Raw genomic sequence first — 24,156 nt, 5'->3', positions numbered from 1 at the left:
GGCAGAGCACACACATTCACATGGAAGGTCACTCTCAACCAGCTTGTGCTTTTTGGAAATAGAAATCTGGAACTTTGGGCCAAGATAACAGAGACAAATAGAAATATCTGTCAGGAAGCTGCCCGCAGAGGCAAAATAAGCTATGACTGTGGATTTTGGCAAGTAAAGTTGTGTAGCTTTCCGACCGTTTCACCTAAGTGAGACATATGACAGCTTAGAGCTTGTAAATTGGGCTACTCTCTTTCAGATGCCCCCATTCCATGGCTACAACATTATTACATTGCTTTACCAATAGCCTAATAAGCAAGAAAAATGATACATGATAGACGGCAGAAGTTACACACTAATTTTTCAGGGTGATTTCTAGTTTTAAGCTGAACTGGAGGTAACTTGCCCCGAAATCTCTGCACTAACATAGATAATGTTGACTCCCATGACTCAATACTCTAATGACTTGCTACAAACTCCAGTATTTGGAAAGTTGCTCTTGCTTTCTGAGAAGGTAGCAACAGTCTTTTTTTTTTTTTTTTTTTTTTTTTAAAGAAAAAAAAAAAGGTGTAAAAGTATCTGAAAGCTGCATTTGTTTGTATTAAGGAATATCTTGGGTTTAAGCATATAAATTCATAGTGTTAACTCTAATGGCAGTGACTAATTTTCAGATAATCCGAGGTGCATCGAGTAGCAGGACAGGTCTATTATCGTGTTGAAGCTGCTGCTTCAGCCCTCTGGTGGTAAAAGCCACTAAGGCATTAGAAGTGCAGTTAATCTTTATGTTCTGCTGGTACAGCAGGTTTCACGGTGGAAAAAAACCCCAGCACTAGGTGATTAGCAGTTAGCGTATATTATTACTTCATGGTGGGAAATTTTCCCATTACATTATAGAAAGATATATTTATTTCCTCTGTTCTGCCTTTCCTGTCTAAAATCTAGTTGGTTTTTGATATTAGCAACTAGATTTAAAAAAAAAAAAAAAATCCACCCAATGGCAAATGCATTTTAAATCACAAAAGCAATGATATTCCTATTAAAAATACTTTTTTTTTTTTTTTTTTGGTACATCTGTGAAGAAATTTGACAATATCGAATAGATTTATCTTTAAAGTAAATGGAGGTGCTTATCTTCTTCCCAGATATTACAGGAACATCTGTTCCTTTGAATTCCTGTACTTCTCCATGAGTTAAATGCAAAGGATCCCAAAGGACTCCAAGCCATCTGTCATGTTACACAGACAGAAACACACCTACCTCGGGGAGAGAGCTGGAGTAGCAATTCCCTTAGTACCCAAGAAAGCCATGCAACACTTGGTGAGTGGGATGCAATTACCCACAATGAAATTTAGCCAAGGATTGCAGCATATTATCCTATCTTTTATTAATATGATAGTTAATGATCTTTTGTACCATTAATCTATCATTATTTTATTGTTCCATGGTGCCCATCTTTGGACTGTTTAACAGCTTAGGCAAGGCTTTTAAGCAAGAATCAGTTTGTTCTCAGTGACAGTCAGGTCTCTTTTCACTGCATGAAAAGCCTTGAGGGAAATGTTCAAGTTGAAGAAAGTATTATGGTGCCTTTTTATTGCTAGAATTAGAAAATCAGAACCAGCTTTTCTAAGGGCTTTCTTTTCTGTTGACTTGCCTCTTAACATTGTTTTAAAATATATTAAGAGAAGTTTTGGGAGGAATTTCTGTTGATTCAGATCACAGATCATACTGATACAAACAGAGCTTAAATCTATTATAGACATTCATTTGCTAGGAGAACTGCTAAAGAGATACCAAAGGTAACTTCAGATACATCATTTGATCAGGAAACTATTCCTGGCAGGGAAAAACAGCACAACACAACTCATGATAGATATTTGGAAAGTTGTTGTGCTTAGTACAACAGAAAACTGACATCTGAGTTTCTGGACAGACTCTTGGACTCCAGTGTTGGGTCTGGGATTGGTATTACAGCCTGAATTTATCACTCATTTTTTCCATGCCTCAGAGTATTTTTCGATATGAAAGAGAGAGAATTATCCTTCTTTAGGACAAACGTTGATTTGTCAATAGACTAAATTAAACCAAAGTACATAAAATGCTGTGTAGGAAGAATGTATGGAGATTCTATGTAAAGCAGTTTCTCTAAGGAGAAACACACACATAATTAGTAATTAATAATCCATATCCACAAAGTATAATTAGCTGGTGATACAGACAGCCAACACGTTTAGCCTTCATCACTAGACTCTGCCAGAACAGGTTACTGCGATCTAAGAACACTTGTGTGTTTTCAACTGCTATATCATAGCTTTTCTCGGTAGAAGGATATTGAGACAGTGTGTACAACTGCAGCAAAAAATAAGTAAAGAAGAAGCATATTTCTTTAGTTGATGTTTGAGGTTAATAGATGCTGTAGAAAGGTATCAGTGATTCTCGTGCCTTCTCAAGAAAGAGTTTTGTGTTGATTTTTTTTTTTTTCTGAGAGAGCCTTCCATTCATCCCATAAACCCTTCTTCAGTTTTATTTCTTGACAAGCTGACAAGCATTGCATGAATTTGACTGAATGTGATCACATGTAATTTCTTCGAACTCCTTGGAATAAGGCTAATAGAATTGTCTCCAGTCTGGATCTAAAACAGGAAAATAAGGAATCTGGTGGGGGTTTCTTATGTCATATGTTGCATCTGCATCAGATAACACTAATCCAAGCTAGCAATGCCAGCATATCCTCAAATGACTAGTATTTTAATCAAAAGACCCTCATCATTTTATTTATAATATAAATGAAATATTGCTTGTTCTATGAGCATCAGAATGAACGCATCTGGCTCCCTGAGGCTTCCTGTCTTCAGTAACCCTAGCTTTGTACTACCCCCTCCTCACACCAGGCTCTCGTCAGGTTCTGTGAGAACCCCAGTCCTCCTCTGCATGGTCCCTAATGCTTTCGTGTCAACATTGTTGATTCCTGTCATGTCTTCAGCACGCCTTTTCCCTCTCCCTCATCGTAACTCCTTTGTTTTTCTTTACAAAACTGTTTCTGGTAAACCATTTTTCTGAAAATTGTAGGGAACTCTTAACTCTGAGACTTTTATGTTTCTGGCAAATTTGACCAAACTAGGTTAAAAAATGATTATGAAGGGGAACGGACACACACACAAAAGGTTTAAGTCTCATTTCATTAGAAACCTGGACTGAAACAATCAGCGTTAGATATTGGGTTTTTTTTTGTTGATCTCATGCTTCATTAATAGCAGAAGTTATCTTTGATATTACTCTATCTTTTGAGAAACAATTCCTCTGCTTTGTATAAACTACAAAAGTCTCACCACATGATTCACAATAAATACTTAAAAAGTACTGAATATCTTCTTTGAACAACACGTCCATGGGTTTGAAGGCAAGAAAGTTCAAATGTTCTTTTTCTTACTGCAGAATACAAAGGAAGACCAAAGACTGTAAAAGGTTTTGAGGGAATCTGAGCACAGAACCGCTATTCCTGTTGGTTTCTTGAATACATAAGATGTTCCTCATCTCCTGGAAACATTAGAGCAGCACATAATTCAAGATGACAGGAAAACCTCTGCTTTATTTTAGGGCACTGCTAATGAGCTCAATGGTGATTACATGGTGTTCCACAGGGCAGGGGGGAAGATCGGGGTATCGCATAGCTGGCTTTGGGCCAAAGCACTCTACCATCCATTTCAAAATGTCTGTGATCTCTAAATGTAACTAAAAATATCAAGTTCTCAGTTCAGATCCCTTTTCTAAATGTCACAGGGAACACCCTCAAGCTTAGGCTTGCTGTGCATTTCATTTTATAATCTGGTCTTTAAGAGCAAATATTTTATATCTATTTTTTCTTATCGTTTGTTACAAATAAATCATCACAGAGATGGTGGATTCACTACTTGATTCCACTGAAGGAAGCTGTGGCTCCAAATGCATTGTGTAGTGCCATGGGGTGATACTAGCTTTGACACCTACACTACAATGGCACGGCTCTGGCATGATTAGGCTCTACAGGCACAAACTAAACTGGGTGGAGTGCTTCTGGACTCTTGTTTAGCACCCTAATTTTATATATAGATATATCAGATTAAGGACAGACAGATCCACACGTTTAAAAGCATGATGCTGACTCACTTCCAAGTCTGTCCTTCCTCTTCCTTCCCAGGTTGCTCTGGATGTAGTTAGCCAGAAATACGGATGTTTCAAGGAATGCCTCTGGCTTATTCAAATCCATCTGGGTCAAACTGAGCCCATCGATTCTTGTGTGACTCAGTTTCTGTGTGACTCAGTCTCTGTGTGACTAGTTCTGATGTCTTTAGCTATTCCAGGGCTTCTCCTACAGAGGAGGTGAATTTTAATTACATATTTAGTGGTCTATTGCAAGACTTAGAAGTTCAAATAGTTCAAAAGACTTATGTTCAACCTTCAGCCCTTACGAGGCTCAGGATTTTCTTGTCTGTCTCTTAAGCTGGGATTTTCATCGTGAAAGCTGGGAGAAGCTTTTCTGTCTTTTGGTTTTCAGCCCAATAGCCCTCAGCTTAACAGCTGACTTCTACTGGGCCTTCACCATGGGCTTTTACTGCATTATGTCTGATTATTACGACTCATTCTGTACTTGAGGCACTTTCTGGCTCCTCTTGGGGCAAAGATTTTCTGGCTGCTTCCCTTTTCTACCCAAAGGGCACTATTTTATGGGCAGTTCTTAACTGGCTTTTTTTTTCCTCACTGCTGGAGAAGTGATCAGCATCACCATTAGTGCTATCTCTGTATGCTGCAGCATATGATCTATGAATCCCACTCTGTTTGCCAAAGCCAAATACTGAAGTGTAGACAGAAAGCTCTTATAAGGCAACGCTACTTACTCTCTATTTCAGAGCTACAGAAACTTCTCAATCCATTACAAAATAACAGTTTAAAGTGGGGGGAGGAAAGACAAATGTCAAAGTCTCTGCTTGGGCTGCATTCCTACCTAGCTCAGCAGGAGGCATATGTCTGCAGAATATCAAGAAAGGAATTCAGGATTTGGTCCTCTGTATAGAACTAACTTCAACGTTCACATTGCATTTTACCAGTGGTCTATCTTTAGCTAAGAACCCTTCTGTACACAGTTTCACATCCTCTACGCTCTCCTTTCAGAAGTGATGCCAGTTCCTCAAAAATTGTCTTACTATTTGGTTGTTCTAAAGCTTTGTTGAAGAATAGGTGTTTCTTAGATATGAAGCTTGCTTTATGCACAAAATATACACATTATGCTACAGCCAAGCAAAGATCAAGACTGAGAGGTGTATAAATATGAAAGAAAAGGTAGGCTATGAGCATAGTTCTATTGCTGTTTGCCAGATGTCCTGAGATCACACCCTGGGGGCTGCAGCTAGGTAATTAATTTCTGCAACACATAACCTGTTAAATTTAGCTGTTTGTTTTCTTGTTCTCTCTCACATAATATTTTTCTACAGTTCCAAACTGTAGGTCTTACTTTATATATAACTCCAATAAAATCACGGGGGCTGTCTCCAGAACAAAGGATCTAAATTTTCTTATAGTGATCTGAATTGTGCAATATGTTTTCTGTGCAGATCATTTTTTCCCCCTTATCACAATAGACTGGTTTTTAACTCAGTAGGGAAGATACTCGGTGTACCTAGTTTTGTTTTGGTTTATTTTGTTCTGTTTTGGAGTGATGCATGTGTCCAGTAATTGGTCGGAGACTGCCAATTCATTCACACCTAACGTGTTGTCGTGGTTTTAGGCTGATCCGGTGACTAAACTCCACGCAGTCAGTCTCTCACTCCAGTAAACTGGAGAGGAGAAAAATATAATAGAAGGACTGAAGGTCGAGACAAGAACAGAGGGAGCACCCACCAACCATGGTCCCGGGCAAAACAGACTCGGCTTTCTGAAAGCGAAAATATTTATTAACAGCTACTTAAAAGAATAAAGACAAGCAAAACCAGTTACTTAAAAGGATAAAAGAAAACAAGGCCAGATCTTAAAATCAACACCTCTCCACCCCCCTTTGCCTTTTCTTCCCGGCTCTACCTCCTCCTCACAGCGGCACAGGGGGGCAGGGAATGGGGGAGTGCAGGTCAGTTCATTCCATGTTGTTACTACCACTTCTCTTAAAGGAGAAGCAGTCCTTACACCATTTTCCCGTGCTCCAGTGGATCCCCTACTCACGGGGAAAAATCCACAAACTTCTCCAGCGTGAGTCCTACCCGCAGGCAACGGAAACTCAGCTCCGGGACATCTCGTCCCGTTCTGTCTTCACTGACCTGGTGTCTGTGTGGCCGTTTCTCTCAGATCTCAATCCTCTCTGGGTGAACTTGGCCCAGTGGGCACCCCTGGAGTGTCGCTCTCCCCGAGTTCCTCAAGTGGCTCCGCCATCATCCTCCATCCTCAGCAGGTGGCACTGGCCCAGCCCAGGCCAGGCGTCGGGGAACGGGGGCCATGCCCCCCTCCCCTCTCCTCACTCCTGGGCAAAGGCACACCTTTCCAGTTCCTTTGTCCCGATGTAATTAGGGCAATTCGTGGAGGCGCCAATTGGCTCAAGCCCCGAGGGGGATGGGAGTCCGATCTGATGGACAGCTCCTGCCACCAGAACCTCCCCCCCCACATCAAACCATGACATGTGTTGCTATGTATACTCCTTTTTTTCTGGATGTCTTCTGCTTTTTGAAGGGATGAACACATCAGAAGCACTACAAAGGCTATCTTTCATGGCCTTTGGAACAACAGAGTTCATGGGGTTTTTTGACTTTCTGTTAGGAATAATTATATAATAATCAAAGTTCTGAAATAGCTACATATCCCCAAGCAGAATTTCTGGAAAGCAAGTAGTCCTTAAAAATCCATTCTGTCAGTCGTGTCTTCTTCACTTCCAAATTCTCCTTTACTATGAGGCCCCTCTGGCTCATGGAAACACCTTTCCCTGGAGGTAGCTTATCTTTAATAAAAATCTCTGCTGAATCCGTGAGTTCAATCAGTCTCATATTACTGAGTCACTCTTGGAGAATTGAGATGGTCTTCTGCTTTCACAGACAAATTCACCTGGCAGACTGCCCATTTCTTTCCATTTGTGACAAGAATATTAATCACTCTCTGAATGGTGCGTGCTCCATCATCAGTGCACATCATAAATCATTGTGAGGTACTTTCGCATCTGGTTAACATTACATCTAAGGGCTTTGCACAACGCATGCTTTCCTGGTCTACATGGGCATCTTTCCTTTGCTCATGTCTTGTACCTTGACTAGTGTTCTCCGAAAAAGCTTCATAAATCGATTGCTTGTCTTTCAAAAGCTACCCTATACTCTTCAGCACTTCTAATAGACTTTACAATGATCCTCATTAATCCTTCTTCGCTGAAATCATGGGTGACCAATCATACAGACTGAAGAAGATGGGAAAACATGACCAGTGAGGGAAAGAGAGAGCAGGATTCTCTCTTAAGCGCATGTGGAGCACAAGGAAGGTCAGACAGTTTAAAAACCAGCCAAATTTTCTCTACTGGAACTCAGTTTCATAGAATGTGACCTTAAATACCATAGGATTTTCTCATGAGTGCTAACGTTTTTGCAGGAATTCTCACGATGATTCACATTTTGGAATTGCTTTCCCATACCATAGACAGGTTATCAGCCTGAAAGTAGACCATAGCTAGGTGTTTTGTGGGGAGTGAAGGGGGTTTCTGTTTGACATATATATTCATTTTTTCCAAAATACTCTATGCCTCATCATCCCACACTTCATCTACCCCATTTCCCTGTACTAGACTAACAAGTAGTTTACAGATCCAGTGGTTCCCAGTGCATGAATGAACGTCTCTTTATCAGCAGAAGTGGGATGGCAAATGAACAGGACAGCTGAACCACCTTCTTCTCCAAGCTTTTTCTTAATTTATTCCTTGTTATTTCACAAAAGATTAGAGGGACATAAATAGAAAAAGATCATTTTAAAAATTAAAATAATTCTAAACAGTTGATCATGTTGCTAAACATTTATTCCCGTTGTGGTTTAACCGGGCCAGCAACTAAACACCGTGCAGCCGCTCACTCACCCTCCCCCATACCCAGGGGATGGGGAAGAGAATCAAAGGAGGAAAGGGAAGGAGACTTGTGGTTTGAGATAAGAACAATTTAATAATAATAATAAAAATAAAATTAAAAGTGATAATAATAATAATATATAATGATAATACATACAAACAAGTGATGCACAGTGTAATTACTCACCACCCAGTGACCAATGACTGTTCCAGCTAAAAATCTCAAAACAGACAAGTCCCAGAATCGCCATCCCAGAAGAGTGAGAGACCCAAAAAAACATCCACAGGGAGAGAGAGATACGCAGAGAGAGAGAAACAGATATAGCCGCTCCCAGCCAGCCGTCATCCATATACCGGGCATGACGTTGCATGATATGGAATATTCTGTTGACCAATTTGGGCCTCAATCCTAAACCTTAGATCAAATCATAAGAGGAGTTGTGAGCCCTTTGCTCCTGCCATGCTCTCCCCCAGCTTGCTGTGCACCTGCACACTGGCAAAACATGGGAAGCTGAAAAGTCCTTGATGTCTCAGCACCAACTATAAACATCGGTGCACTATCAACATTCTTCTCGTTACAAACCCCATGTTAAATCCAAAACACAGAGCTCTTCTAGCTACTAAAAAGAAAACTAACTCTGTCCCAGCCAAAACCAGGACAATGCCCAATTCTGAAACTCGTAAAAAATAGTTTACTGAAATGTAACTTCATCAGTTTTTCTGCTAGTAGCTACACCAAGAGAAATCAGGCTCAGAAGTTCTTGGTTCTCTGTGCATCAGGAGGAAAGACTGAGTAAACTGAGCATGTACAGGAAATGTTTTCTTTTTGATTACATTGGAATACCTGATACTTCTCAGCATTTTTTATTTATTCTTTAGGACTGAATTGGTCTGAGAATAGTTCTCCAGCTAATATGAATAGGCTGCTAATCATATATAATCTGTTTGATATTATGGTGACACGGCAGCCTGCAAATGTAAGTATCTGAAATGCAACTTGAATGTGGAAATTGGTAACTCAGTCTTGCAGAACAAGATCAAAGATGAAGAATTGCAGGAAAAATTTTTGCCTCTGATGATAACAAAAAATAATGAAAACTTCTGTTCTTAATATTTTAAAATATTCCCAAGGGCATACTTAACAATCATTTAGAAATTTTGGAATGATATAAAGCCTTTTCAGTTTTAAAAACTGTCCACATGGAAGTTTGCTTTTCATCAAAAAACCTGATTTAGAAAAATTGAGTTAATAACCAGGAAATAAAACTAAAGGAATACTTTCATTTGTCCAAAATGGTTGGTCAAAATGTGCTAATTCATTTCACAGGCATTTTTAATAGTACATGGGATGTATGAAAGCAATAAAAGAAATAAAAGAACAAATCTTGATGAAGAGATAACTTGTGAGCCTTCAAAAGAAAATTTTGAAAGCATCAGTTTATTCAGGATTTTAGTTTTTCTGCCAGCTCTATTCATTGTCTACTTCGCTTCATTCAAAATCACAGAATATTCAGGATTGGAGATTGATAATTGAGGTGCCTGAAGCCATTTGTTGTCCAAATTAGTAGTCTTTAAAATATATGCATGAGAGTCAGTGTATATCCTATGTATATGGTGCAACCCCGTCTTGGGAAGTCAATGGCAGAAAAATTTTCTTCTCTTCAGCTAATATTGTGGGAGGCTGGAGTTAACACTGCTTACACAGATGCCCTTTGCTGCTGACTTTTCTGAACAGTGCTGTTACAAAATGAAGAGGCTACTCTGATAGCAATGTGTTCTCAAAAAATCCCCACCAGCTCAGATGCAGAAGAAAGGATTGATGCATGATGCCGTCTTCAGAAAGTCTCTAGAAAGCAGCCACCCACCCGATGGGTTTCCTGGCAGCGGGCCACCATGCTCTCAAAAAGATGCAAGTTTTTCTTCATGAGTGTTAAGGAAAACAAAGGAAGGCAAAACCAATCAGTGGAATATCTAAGTTAGGTGAGTTTATTCCTGTTAAGAAAAGGAAAGGAGGGCTCCATTTCTCAGCATCCTGATACTGCTGCAGTTAACAGTAGCAAATACCAGTGACAGGCAGTAAGTGGCCAGAAATTGCGCAGCTCGAGGAGAGGGGGAGTGTTGGAGAAATGAAGCTGGAAACTACATAGATGCAACAAATAATGTTGTCATTTGGACACTTTTGAGCACTGACAACAGAGGTGACTGGCACACAGATCAGGGTAGTCATTGTCTGTATGGGGAGGGAAATCAGAACCCACCACTATTTAATGTTCTCAAGGATTTTTGTGGATGCATCAGGGCCAAATAGTGATCCACGCTCCTACAGTAACAAAAGAGATGTTACTGTAATAGCAAACATGGCAAGCTGTCCTGGTTATCGTGCAAAAAACATCACAAAAGATACTGTGAAGCTGGCTCAAATGGAAGACAATCTGAAAGGAAAAGGTTAGGAGCCACATGGTTTCATCTAAGACGAGGCTGCAAGGGAAAATCATGCTCTCTGAGTCCAGAATTTCCCCTGGAATATGAAAATCCAGATAACAGCGATGTTCAGTCAGCCCCACGGATGGAATGAAGAAAAAGTCCCTGGAAGAAAAGTCCTGTGAACAGTGTCCAAGACAGTATCTGCATTTCCACAAAAATCTATCTCCGTTTTCTGTCCAAATGCAGAGACATAAAGCATGATGTTTCCACTTTATGCGACAGATGTCTCCTCTCTGCACTACAGCTAACGCGAACATCTTGTGATTGCCTGTACCATTATTGCCAGTTCCAAGAGGAGGTTTATGGTGAGACTCTCTTCACGTTTTTAGGTGTTTGACATTTTACTTACAAAGCACTACGGTCTGATCAAAGGCATTAAAATCGATGGAGAAATTCCTACCTACTGTTTTGGACTGGCCCTATCAGAACACCTCCATGCCCAGCTGCTGTTCCAGCACGCTTTAAAAAGCGACAAGGAGCATGTTCTTTGAAGACAATGATCCCATATCACTTGCTTTTCTTATGATAAATTATATCAATCCTTTTGCAGGATAGAGGTTTAATTATAAAGTTTCAGAATGACTGAGAATTTTGTGCATTTACGTACCAAATATATGCCAAATAATTGGCATTTATTGCAGAATGAAGAAACTCGCCAAAGTAGCCTGATAGGAAGTTGTAATTGTTCTCTCCACAAAACAAAGTGAAGTCACCTTGCTCAGTATTTGTCCCATCCTCACCAGACACCCTGAGCTCCTTGGAAAAATGCTTGCTCCTGTGACTGTCTTTGTGCCCAGGAATGAGTCAGGTCCCTGCAATGACAGATGCACGAATAAATCACTGATGAGCGGTGGTGTGTGTGCAGAAGGGGAGGCTGCTCTGAGCACAGGGAGGTGTCTGGTTATGCTGGATAGGCATTTGAAGCAGAGTTTATCCTAGCACTGAAAGTGAAGCAAATGCTCCAAATTCTTTCTTTGCATTTAGTTTCTTCCAGTTGCAAAAGCAGAGGAAAGCCTCCTTTTCTCTTCCCCACATAATCAGCCTCTTGGATGCCCCATTTCAGTTCCTACATTAACTGCTGATGAAATTGAACCCTCTCTCCTGGGCAGGGGAAACTTGCTGACAGACTAGCATTTATGTTTGAAGGCTGTTTCTGCACATCTGAATATTAACAAGTCTCCATAGCATTTTCTCTACATTGTCTGGCTTCAAGCCTACCTGGTGCCTCAGTTCTTTTATCTTCTCCAGTTCACAAGCCTTTACACTCCTCTTTATTTACCCTCCCCCTTTTGAAGATAAAGTCATTAATAAGGACTTAATTAGTTTCTTGCTAAATTCAGTTCCCTCCACATGTTCAGCAGGTAACCCTAGCACTTCGAACTTACAGTAGAAGCACAAAGCAAGTTTCTTCCTCCATTGATTTCCTCTACCCGTGTGACCTCCTTCAGCTCTACTCACAGTAGTGACCCCGTTAACTGGATCATCATCTTTTTACCAATCCCAGAGAGCGTACTTTCGTCTGATGAAAAAGTTGAATATTGTTCATTGGTACGTGGTGGCTCGTCATATTGTGGCATCTTCTAATCAAAACACAAGTCATCGTGACAGACTGGTTGTAGCCACAGAATAAATTGCTATTTTCACATGAGTGCACAACAACAAAAATTTAATGAAAAAGCATTGATACACATACTGCTTACCATAAAACACACAGGATCTTCTTGTTCCCTCACTCTAAACATGAGACTTTTTTGCTTAGAAATATTTGTGAAAAAAAAAAAGAATCCCTTTGTGGGGATATATTAGATATATTAGTGATATATAGACTGTACCATTAAAAAAAAACCCCAACAAACAACAACAACAACAAAAAAACCCATAAAAACAATAGTAGAGGGCTGGAATGTTTGTTGTTTTTTTTTTTTTCCAAGGAAACACCCCTGACACCCCACAGGATCATCCCCTATTGTTTCTCTGTCCTGAACCTACACGCACCAGCTTCAATGGAGTTGAAGAGGCAGGAACCATCATTAACAGAGGACGCCTTGAGTTCTTGGCTGAGATACAACGAATATTTCTTGAAATGTTCATGCAATGCGGCATCAACATGAATACCCTTCTCCTCAGTACAATTCCCTGTCTCTCTGACTCAAGCTCCCTCACGCTCTGCAGCATCTCGGGAGGATGCTCTGGAGGCACATGAACCTCACTTCTAGGTGAGAAACTGAAGCTCATGCAAAGAAGCCTCTGTTAGCAGATGAGTGGAAGTGTGACCTGGCACCTACGATTTGGTGTTTGGTACTGCTGTCACATCGTCTCCTGCACTGCTGCTGATGAAGCCAAAAAAGCTGTTGGGACACAGAGGCAATCCCATGTGAAAGGGGAAAGCAGGGAATCCTTCCTGATTGCAATGCACGAGCAGCTTGCTTAGAGCAGCATGAAGCCTAGACACCTTAAAATTAGCAAATTGCCATCATACGGTGAGCTGTATGAAAATCTCTTGCTCCACCTATTTCGGCTATTTTTATTTATTTTTTTTTACCTGGAGCTTTGTTAGAGAAATGTTACAATCTTGGCCACATCTGAAAATAATAGTACAACTTCCATCAGTATAAATGGAGCCAGGATTTTATGTGAAGAATAACATAGATGCCACAAACAGAAAACAGGCTTAACTGTAGCATTACTGTTTGCTGACACTCTACTAACAGGCTAATGTCAATAGAAATGTTTATTCAAGAGAATTCAACAGTAAAACTGTCTGTTGTGATGAGGTTCTAACATGGCAGAGAATCCTGCCTTTCTATCAGTTTTTCCAGCTAAAATCTTCTGTCTGTATTATTTTTTATTCCTTTTTGAAAACACATTAGAAGAGCCAGCGAGCATGCATCGAACATTGGCTTCCTACTACATTGCACCAAGCGCTAGAGACGAATTAGTAAAAGCCATCAGCATGGGAGATGTGTGGAACAAAGGGCCGTCACGTACAGAGATTTCCCACTGTGGCTTTTCAATGCTGAGGATGGTATGGTCCACCTGTACTAGTGTGCTGGGTTTAAGTGATGGGGTCAACTAGCAACGTCAAGCATTTCAAACCTACTGTGGTATGAAAGGGACAAGATAATAATTTTTAAAAGGCTCATTTATTTAATGCCTCTGACTACAGAAGTGGTTATGATGTCCTCTACAACTTTCAGTACCAAAGCTGAAGTGCTGGATAGAACACCCAAGGACAAAGCTAGGTCAGTCAGTAATTGAAATGCAAACGTATTTCTGACTAGCTAACAGCATTGGTTTGTTGAGGAGTTGAAAAAAGAATTAGAAAGAATCATATCCTGACTAATGTTTTAGACTGACTCATTTCTGACTGAGAAAGCATAGTCACTAATCATTGCAGGGGAATGTGCATATGTGCCTTCCAAAAATTGGTATGGCTGCTGAATTTCACATCCTACTCATCTCCCAGCAGATTTCTTGGTACACATGCTTACATAAAAAAAAACTCCTGAGCTGCATCTGAATGATGTAAGTGTTGGGTAGAGACAACTGATTTTTTAAAACCAGAACATGATTTGATTTAGCTATGCCTTTTTAAGGATGCCCAGACTATGCTGCAGAGATGTTGTGACCACCCTGAGCACAGAGAAGACAGACAAGAAATAGTAGCTGTTGCTTAATGAGCTTACAAGTATTTCAAGTATTCTGGAAATTATGTTGTTATCATTCATATGGTAATGATCATCATTTTTTTTCCCTCTACCTCTTTCCATCTGTTTAGGGAAGGAAGGATTTTCATGCCTAAATGAGTCCTTTGTGAGGGCTGCTTTTGCTCTCTCTTGGTTCAATCTCTTTGCCACACCAGACATTAGGAATCCCGACCCCATTGCCTGCGTCTCTCAGCTGTGCATCGTTCTAAAGCTCCTTCCAGTTACAAGCTGGGCTCTCAGGTTGCAGGAGCTGCCATTGGTAGAGTTGTGCTGACCTCAATGTATTTTCAGTGCCATGTTTAAGATTTTATTTTTAGAAACAGCTTTTCTTTTCATTTTGAACATTTCGGGAGACATTAGACAAGATTTTATTTGCTGCAGAGCTACTGCACAGCCTGCATCTGAAGCAGACATGAAACGTGCAGACTTCAGACGGGATATCATTTCTTCCACATCTTGCCATTCTTCTCCACTGATCTACTAGTGAATGGGTTACATATTTTTCTACTCCTTAAGACAATGTATTTTATGCCAGTTTGATCGAGATGCACGTGTTCAAAACATTTTTTATTTCAGTGCTCCCTACCTTTTTTTTTTTTTTTTTTTGCATAGAATAAAACTAGATTTATTTTCGGAAAGTCCCTTTAATTTGGGTAGATGAAGACACTGAGCAAATTAGATGCCTTACCTATTTTTACGACGCAAAAAGCACCAAAATTTTGGTGCACCACTTCATTTACTGCACAAGATAAATGAAGGGATTAAGACTTTTGAAGGGGAGCTACAACCACTTCCTGATCATGGGGAGAGCCGGGTATGTTCCAGGATTTGTGAACGTCTCACAACTTACAATGCTACTCTTTCTCATAAAACACACGTGGCTTTGAATGAAATCGTACCCCCAATTAAACTTCATTACCCATTTACCACAGGCCTCAACAGAGGCAAGGTTAAACCTCCAAGAGCAAAGCTTGAATGCACCTGAAAAATTTAACACTTTCATGATACATAAATATCCCCTATACCCTGCATAGCAACAGCACCGTCGTCTTTTTTTTCCTCCTTTCTCACTTTCTTTTTGCTGCCACTTTCTTCTCCATCTTTCTTACCACTTTATTTTTCCTTTGGTACTTAACTCAGTAACGTATTCCACCTCAGTAACCAGTGCAGTGGTAGTAGCATAATACATAATTACTCCTTGCTTGTTTATTTTTTTTCCTAACACAGACAAGATTGTTTTATTTATCTCACACATTTATTTGACTACTGCTATTGCATCTCTCTTAAGTTACCATTTCTAAGTTACAAAGGAAATGACCTACCAAGCCTGGCAGATGACCCTGTTCCCAGAGAAGTTCTGATAACTGATAATGTCGGATAATAGGAGAGATAACGTGGGCTGATGCTGTCTGTTGAGAGCAAGTCACAAACGTGAATCCAGATTCTCTGATTTAATTCAAAGCCCTACACTGATGCCAGAAGTGAGTTTTAAGGAAGATTAAAATACGTAGAGGTACCCATGAACAGTAAGACTACCAGTCCCTTGGAAAAGCTTTAGCTCTGCCATATTTTCCCGTATATGTGCTCAAAGCTATTTAAGTGCATGTACGTGAGCTGCTCGCACCGTGTGTGAAAACCGCGTGTGTGACTGACTGAGAACCTGAGAAGTCACCTCAGGTCCTGGCATCACAAGAATAAAAACTGCATCCGGAGAACGAAGGGAAAAGCAGCCTGGCTGAAGATGAATGCGTGTTACTGTACTGTTTGTACCGCACCTAAAGGAAGATGAAAGTGCTGAGTCTCTTCCACTGAACTGTGGTCTCCTAATGTAAGGAATCTGCAAAGCTGAATTCCCTCCTGGACTGTCACACACTCACGCCATCTCGGTCCATGTGCACTGCCTACAATATATGCAGAACTTAGTACAGCTTTTCCTTGGCAATTCCTTCGTAAGAAAATGCATGAAGACAGAAAAGACAGTTACACAACGTGACTACCAAGTGGAAGACGGCAGTCAGGTGGAGGCTTTCTTCAATAATCTGAGTCAGAATCTTGGGAAGTTACAATTGCAGGAAATCTATATACAGCATCCAAACGTCCTGCAATGAGTTGCAGAAATCTTATGAATACTTTTCTCCATAAGGCTCTCTGGGCATTTAATACTTTAGCTCCTCTCTGAATTCTTGGAATTTTCAAAAACAAGTTGACAGCACATTAAAAATAAACACTGCTTTATTTGCCAGATTTAAATCTTATTAAACATACATACATAAGTTAGCTGAATGCAATGTTTAAAAAATTTATTCCACCATTACTGTATCATATATATCAGCAACATACTTGGCAGACAAAAATACCACTCAGATTACATGACAGTACAAGTCAAAACAAGCAGTACACCTAGAACAGTAGGAGAGTCCATCTATTTTCACTCTGTTCTGATGTGTCAAACTGATAGTATTACATAAAAAAGTAAACGCATAATAACAAAATCTTCTAGAAAAAACAGCATAGTGTCTTATAGTAGCACTCTTATTTTGCAGTCATTTGCTTAGAACATACCACACACTAAATCTTCCCAAGGTAAAAATACGCAATTTTAATTTAATATGAAAAAAATATAATAAAATCCCTGATTGTATTACACTTGAAAGGCCAATTTTCTTTTTCTAACTAATTCTAATGAAGCAATCTGCTGTTGTTTAAATTACAGTAGTTCCAACACAGAACTATCTTCTCTTTGGTTAAAGGACACTTTTAGATATTTATATTAAACACATCAAAATCAAATATTCCAACAGTAAGAACAAGCACATCCCCAAACTCACCAGTCCAATTTTCTCATTTTTTTTTTTATCACTTTTCAAGAAGACTTCAGGAAATGTATATGTGTGTGAACCATTACAATCCTAATCATACTAATAATCTTTTGTCAGAATACTGCTTAATGGCAAGTAAAGGCAAACTATCATGTAAAGAGGTGTTAGACCTATTTTGTTATGTGACATTAGCTCTTAATATGACAACACATTCTCTTTTCAACAGTTTCTATATACGAAGAAGTAATGCTATGAAGTGTAATGATATATTTTTAAGAGATATATACTTCTTTTTAAATAAGCTGATCCCAGATTTTTTCCACTTTCTATTGTATGATACAAAATATACAAAACATCTGTTTGTATAGCATTAAATAGGAAGTGATCTCAAAAAAAAACTTTGAAAGAAGCAAGAAGTAGGGGTCAAAACATCAATTCAAATTCAGGGTCTGCATGCAGGGCTTCTGCATATCAATGCTGTATCCCAAACTAAGTCATTTCCTTGTTTCCCTCCATCTTGCTTTCAAATACCATTATTTGCTATCACAGTACATTTATTTTGGTGACATCTTTTCAAGTGTAGTATATTAGGACACTTTACTATGGGACCTGAAGGAACTAATGTTCCGTTAGCAGGAGTAGTGCATCTAATGCTGAATTTTCAGATCTGTTTTCAGCTTCCATCAGATTGTACATTTTGCATAGGAACGTCATTTTGCATCTCATCACCTTACTGTTGGAAGCAATTGTTTGCATTGCTAACAGTAACAAAACTGTGAAATCTAAATTAAGCAGTTTAGTTAACAGTGTATGTGTAAGAAGCAGCAAAGTGCTTGCATTGTGTAAATTGTGGTATACAGTTGCATATAGATTCATGGTGACTGATACTCTTCTTTGGCTCATACATTAAGCAGCAGAGCTAATTTATTTATAGATGCATTCCTCCAATAAATCCATTACTTCCAATATATCTGAATATTCAAGAACAGGGTCAGCTCATCACGAACATGAATTGCCAACATGCTTGATTTATCAAGCAAACTTAGAGAACAAAGCTAAATAACTTAAGTAAAGAGAAATGTACATCTGCTTGAACTCCTCGACCGGCAGCCAAACCATGTGATGTTCGTTCGAGGTAGGCACTTCAATGTTAAAATGTTTGCTATTAATGACTGTTCCACCCAAAACATTGATTTAAAACTGTTACAACATTAAAGTTATTAACCAAGGATTCCAAGGCGTAGACTAGGTCTGCTCGAACGAAATATGGAAACCTTAAGTTGTGGATCTAGTAAACAGTACATCACTTGGCTGACATGGAATACAAATCTAATTTTTTTTTGTGTATACTTGCAAGGAAGTATAACTTTCAAAGTGCAAATACAGTAAAATCTCTAATCTCCCTAGCTAGTGTACTTCAGCATGAAAGAACTCAACAGTCTCGTGCTACTTTAAGCAGTCCAGGTATAAACTGCTCTCTGCGAACAGTTTGCATAGCACTAAAAAACATGAGTGTGCCAAGGCAGGCATGGTTTGGCTAACACTGTCAGCTACGTGTGCAGGTTCACAGTATCACGATGCTTGCAAGCACACTTTGGAAACACGCATTTCCCCATAGCGATCATTTTCACATCTTTTGCCAAATGCAAATAAACAAGGCACTAAGCGTAGAAGTGTTGATATGTTTTAAATGTACAGCAAAATCATAAAAATGCCTAACTGCTTCAAATTATAAAATGAGGGCACATTCATAAACAGCTGGTAGTTAATTTGCACAAGTAGTTATTATATATTTATAAACTCGATCACTTTGTAGAAAAGCCCCATGACGAAACAGAAAAAAAGAATCCTTCTTCAAGATTAAAAAGAAAAAAAAAACACAAAAAAAACCCAAGAAACCGCAGGCTCCTATGTATAAGGGCAATAACAACGTAAACATAGATTATTTGGCATGCTTAAAATCTTTTGAATACAAATCCATGTATAAACCATCCAGCTAGATCAATAAGTGTGGCGGTCCAGCTCCCAGTCCACTGCATGGTGCAGCTGTACCCCACAGCGTGCATCGAGTACAGACACATGGCTTTAGCCCTTTGTTGGTATTCACAGAGAATCCAAACAAAGAATCCAGACAAAGGAGCGGCTTTGACCAAAACTAATGGATACAAAAAAAGCCCCAAACCCTAACCCTTGTATCAGAAGTGTTCTCCTATTTAAATGATCATGTCATAAAAATAATAACTCTCAGCATTTTCCACAGCAGGAGTCCTCTATGATATCCTTTTCATTCAGCTGGGATACAGCCTGGAACTTTGCATTTAGCAAGAGGGGGAGGGCTTGGTGATAATGACATTATTGTATCCTGTGAGCCCTTTGAGGGTAACATTCCCTACACTGGGAATCCAGATTCTAGGATTACAAGATTAGACTTACTATTCAAAGTGATGGATAAATAGAAAATAGTGCTGAAGTCATAAAGTTAAGTAGATTTACTAATCCTACAATGCTCAGTAAGACTTTTAAAGAAAAGTCTAAAATCTTTGGAGTGAAAGCAAAGGGTTGAAACCATCCTACAGCTTTCAAGATGATGCCTACTGAGCAAATCACAGATAAAAAGGCTAAAATGAGCTAAATCCCAAACAGCTGTTTTTTCAACTACATTGCTCTGGACAACTCCATTCTCCCTTCTGTGGCGATGAACTCCTTTTCCGTGGCTCCTTTATCACCTTGACATAGTCTCTCCTTCAGTTTTTCAAGTTCATACTCATGTAGGATTTTCTGCGTTAAATACTTTTCACGTTTTATTTTGGCTTTCACGTCTGCAGGGACATCAGGAATCATCCATGCTACAAAGAATTTGACGATGAATACGACATGCTGTCAAAAAACAAAATAAAGGAAGCAGGAGAAATGTAACAACTCATTACCAAATGAAACACCTATTGTTTTATCTAACACCAAATAGATCACTTCTCTTTTTGTTCAAAAACAGAATACATTTCATTTGGCTGTGCTGGAACCACACATAACAAACGAATGTGTATCTGAGATGTGCACAAAGATTAAAACACTTCCTTTTATGCAGAGACTTTAATTCCAAATTCCCTTTTCCCTTCAGAACTTGAAAGACAGTGGCTTAATACTGAGGAGCCAGTTATCCAAATTATTGATTTAGCTATTTTTAGCCATATTTTTTAGCCCATATACATCACTACAAAATGCTTTCTGGATTTTGAATACAGTCATCTCGCATACAAGACTTTAATGAAATCAGGAGGAGTGAAAGTGCTGGTCCTGATGGTTCACATCTCTTCCATCTGCATAAAGACCTTTTTTGTTCTGCTGTTTTATTTCGATCAAATCTAGCAGTCTCCTCAGCTGTTTTCACTGTGTAAGTTAACTTCCCAAAGCTAAAAGACCTAGTTATAGTAACTGTTTAGGACATGAGTATTTGGTATTACTTAGGGAAGAAACTATTTTGCTCTCTTAGCAGTTCTATTTTCTGTAACACTATTAGTAACTACCTAGAGAACCTGTAAGGTGTCCATTTTGGAAGGAAATTTTGCAGGGAACATACCTCCATAATAATTATAAAGGCTAGTTTTGCAGCAAGAATGTGCCAGAACTGCATAGTGTGTAAATAGCTCCTCTCATGACCTGGAGGATATCGATAGTCTCTGTACCTGTTGGATAGAAAGACATGTGAAGGTGAAATGTCATATTCAGCCTCAGACAGACTACAAGCTTAGTGACACTTACAGGCAAATACAGCTGTCACTTAAGGAACCTTTTCATCTTGTTTTAAATGGTCTGTTTCCTTTTGCAGGAAAAGGTTGCCTCTCAATTTGTTTCTATCTTATGTTTGCTTCAACACCCTCGTAGTCACAGCAATGGAGCAGAGGTGAGGATGTGTGAGAAGTGAAATTTTGTACATAGGTTGAAATTTTTTCAGGCAGTGATCAAATAATGTAGAACAGAGCGATGGAATGTATCACAGAGTAATGGACAAGTATTGAATAAATGTGACAGATGTTGACAGATAATGGTCTGGACAGATGCAGGGTTTAATGGAAGGACAGTCTTGAATGCTACCCTCACATGTACAAGTAGGATACAGACTCCTGGGGCTTTAAAGCTAAAAGATGACACAAACATAGTTTCTTCTTAAAGTCTTGGGGTTTTTTTGTTTGATTTGTTTGGTTTGGGTTTTTTTTGCATTAAACCAATACTTTTATTTTACCATGGACTTCCCCGAATTTCTTTCTCAATTTTTCTAGAACCTCCAATGCTGCTTCTAGTGAGAAAGGACTTTTTTTTTTTTTTTTTTAAATGAAATGGCCCAGATCCTCAATGATACCTAGCCCAGTAACGACTGACGTTAAATACCACATCTTGTTTTCAGCTTTGGAATCTAAACCACCTCTTAATGATACTTCCTTGTCCACTTCGGCATAAATCTCCTCCATCACTCAAAAATCAAGTTTAATTAAGTAAAAAAACAAACAAAAAGAGCAATGAGACTATTAAACAACAAAAAGGTGATCTGTTTTTTAGTTACTGGCATGATCTCCTACCATCTCACGCATGGCCTTGTTACCATCTCACACATGGCCTTGTTAACAGCTTAAATATTCTCTCTCACATTTTAGAATGAGAATGACATAATTTCATTTCTAGTGGACTACTTAGATCTGCCTTGACTTTTTACGCTGTATTCTAAACATACTTATTATTACACCAACCTGCATATGACTAAGTCATCCGGATTCAGTTTAGGCTTGTTTTTCTCAGGAAAATCTGCGATCTGAAACACTGACAAACTATTGTTTATGTATCCAGACATAGGCGAGTCTTCATTTTCCGAATAAGCGTAGTAGTAAACTAATCGAGGAATCATATCTGATGTGAATGCAACAATAAACGCCTGAAAAAGAAATTGGAAAAAGAAATTAAGGAAGTGGCACACAAAACTTGTGAGCAGTTTCACAAAGGGGTTTTGGTACTGTCACTCTGTGGCATAACCCAGGATCTTTTAAGCAAAAGTGAGCACGATTAGGGCACTTTACCTCAGTAAAGATGCTGACTGCAGCCTCTGCTGCAAGGACCAGCACGCAGTGAACAAATATGTGACTAGTCCTTACAAGAGGCAGCAAATCCCACATATCCCCTCAAACAAAACTGTATTCTATCTGATTTTTAAATCTTCGAATTCTGAGCACATGGAAGATTCAAAGTTGATGTAGTGCAGTAATGTAATGATGTACTTACATTAGTGACAACTGACAAGATGGCCATTCCGTTCAGGATTTCTTGCCAAACTCCTATGCTATGTGCTTTTGCAGCCACAGGTCTCCTGTACTGAGTGGTTAATTTCCAGGAGTCTACTCGAATCTCCAGGATATTATTCATCAGAGCAAGAAGGGGAGCCAGGGGAAAGGATGCCACGAAAAGAGTAATGAATCCAAACTGAATGACTGCAAGGGAGAAAAGTGTCAAAATCTGCCCCTACAGAAGTACCCTCAGGGTGACAATGAAACATCGAAGTTGCCACTCACAGACAAATGGCAAACTCCTATTAGGCTGCACAAGAAGTCACCTCCAGCCCTGGCCTGAGCTAAGTGATAACGTGTGCCCCACTCAGCCCTGAGACTGTTCTGGTCTCTTAGGGCTGCCATTCAGCAGCACCCAAGGGAACTGGGCATTCAGGTCCTGCCAAATGATGCTGCCAGCAGTGCTGGATACTAATTCTTTCATGGTGCTGTGGTTCTCTCATGAATGGAATGTAACTGTAGGGGAACGGGAACGTACTCATATATCGAATTTCTGAATTACGAGAGCGGAGTAATTTAAAATCAAGTAAAATAAAAAGACTAGTTTTCCTCTCCTACAGTTTGTACAGAGCAAGCCTAAATGAAAAAGAGGAAATGCTTTTATTTGTATTCCAACCTTACCTCCACCTATTGTTATTGGTTTAGTCAAAATATTAATGCCAATTCTGTATATAATAGTTGCACTGGCGAGTCTTAACATTAGTTTAAGAATTGCAAATAGAATACACCAACGATCCCTTTAGTCACTACCAAAATGAAATGCCTCTTGGTACGGAATGTGACAGTCCTCAGTGCAGAGCCAATACTGCCACTATATTTTAAAGGTAGGAAACAGAACATCTTGTCTGGTTTAGACAGTGGATAAAAATAAATTCCCATACACCAGTCATCAGATCTTCCGTGATTTCAGCGATCAGTTCTTCATCTTAGACAAGCAACAAAATTCCTACTAGCTTAGCAGCCCTAGGACAATGCTGGAGCGTACTGGTTCAGTTCTGATTCAGGAAGAGCAAGGACATCTATTAACAGGCATGAGCTGACAACAACACTGACTTAGCATACGAATTTCACAAGATCACAGCCTTGTATGAAATATCATGAAGTGTATATGAAGTGACAATAATACAGTTGCAAAGCTCTAGGCAATAATTATTTCTGTACAAATAAAACAATACAAGAGACCACTTTTCAGTAACTTTTGTCCTCCTAATAGACAAAAACTATTTTTTTTTAGTGTCGTTTAGATTCAGTTTGGCTTCAATTTCTAGTTTTAGTTACTCAGGTTGTGTAAAGTAATTTCACACGCTGACCTGTTCATGTTACTTTTGAAAAATCCTGTCCTGTTACCCAAGCTCCCTCTGCTGGTCTGCTGGACTCTTTCGAAGCACTAATCAGTGCAAACCTGAAACTAAAGGGATTCTCTCTGATCCAGTTCGTAGATCTCATAGCTGCAGTGCCCATCTTTACAGCATATTTGGCACTCATCCCATACATACCGTTTCCACTGACATCAGCGGAGAATATGCTTGGGAACAAGAACAGAACAGACATCGAGACAGCTGGCTGCACTGAGAATAATGTTTCCCATTCAAATGAGGGAAACAAACAGCCTTTGCAATGTTTATGTGAAATTCCCTGCAGTCTAAGATGCAAAGGCAGCTTTTTTTTTTTTTTTTTTTTTTTTAATTGGGCTGACCTATTTAATGATTTCCAGCAGTTAATCTTCTACTGTTTGACAGATGAAAGTGGTGGCATCAACCCGTAACAATTAATTG

At 39.3% G+C, this 24,156-nt stretch overlaps 1 protein-coding gene across 4 annotated transcripts in view; it reads right to left on the bottom strand.

Annotated features, from left to right (window-relative positions):
- Positions 1-16,446: 16,446 nt before the first annotated feature.
- Positions 16,447-24,156, bottom strand: part of ANO5 (anoctamin 5) — a 62,744-nt gene continuing 55,034 nt past the window's right edge. For all 4 annotated transcript variants that reach the window (XM_086612700.1, XM_086612701.1, XM_086612702.1 and 1 more), the window contains 4 exons: positions 22,320-22,525; positions 21,794-21,975; positions 20,629-20,734; positions 16,447-19,928 (listed from right to left, as the gene is read on the bottom strand). In XM_086612700.1, the coding sequence (XP_086468826.1) occupies positions 19,707-19,928; positions 20,629-20,734; positions 21,794-21,975; positions 22,320-22,525 (716 nt within the window). In that variant the 3' untranslated portion in view covers positions 16,447-19,706. The remainder of the gene's footprint in view (positions 19,929-20,628; positions 20,735-21,793; positions 21,976-22,319; positions 22,526-24,156) is intronic.

The sequence above is a fragment of the Tauraco erythrolophus genome, chromosome 6, assembly GCF_009769465.1.
Source record: "Tauraco erythrolophus isolate bTauEry1 chromosome 6, bTauEry1.pri, whole genome shotgun sequence".
NCBI lineage: Eukaryota > Metazoa > Chordata > Aves > Musophagiformes > Musophagidae > Tauraco > Tauraco erythrolophus.
The sequence above is the reverse complement of the archived record's forward strand: the minus strand, read 5'-3'. Positions and strand labels throughout refer to the sequence as shown.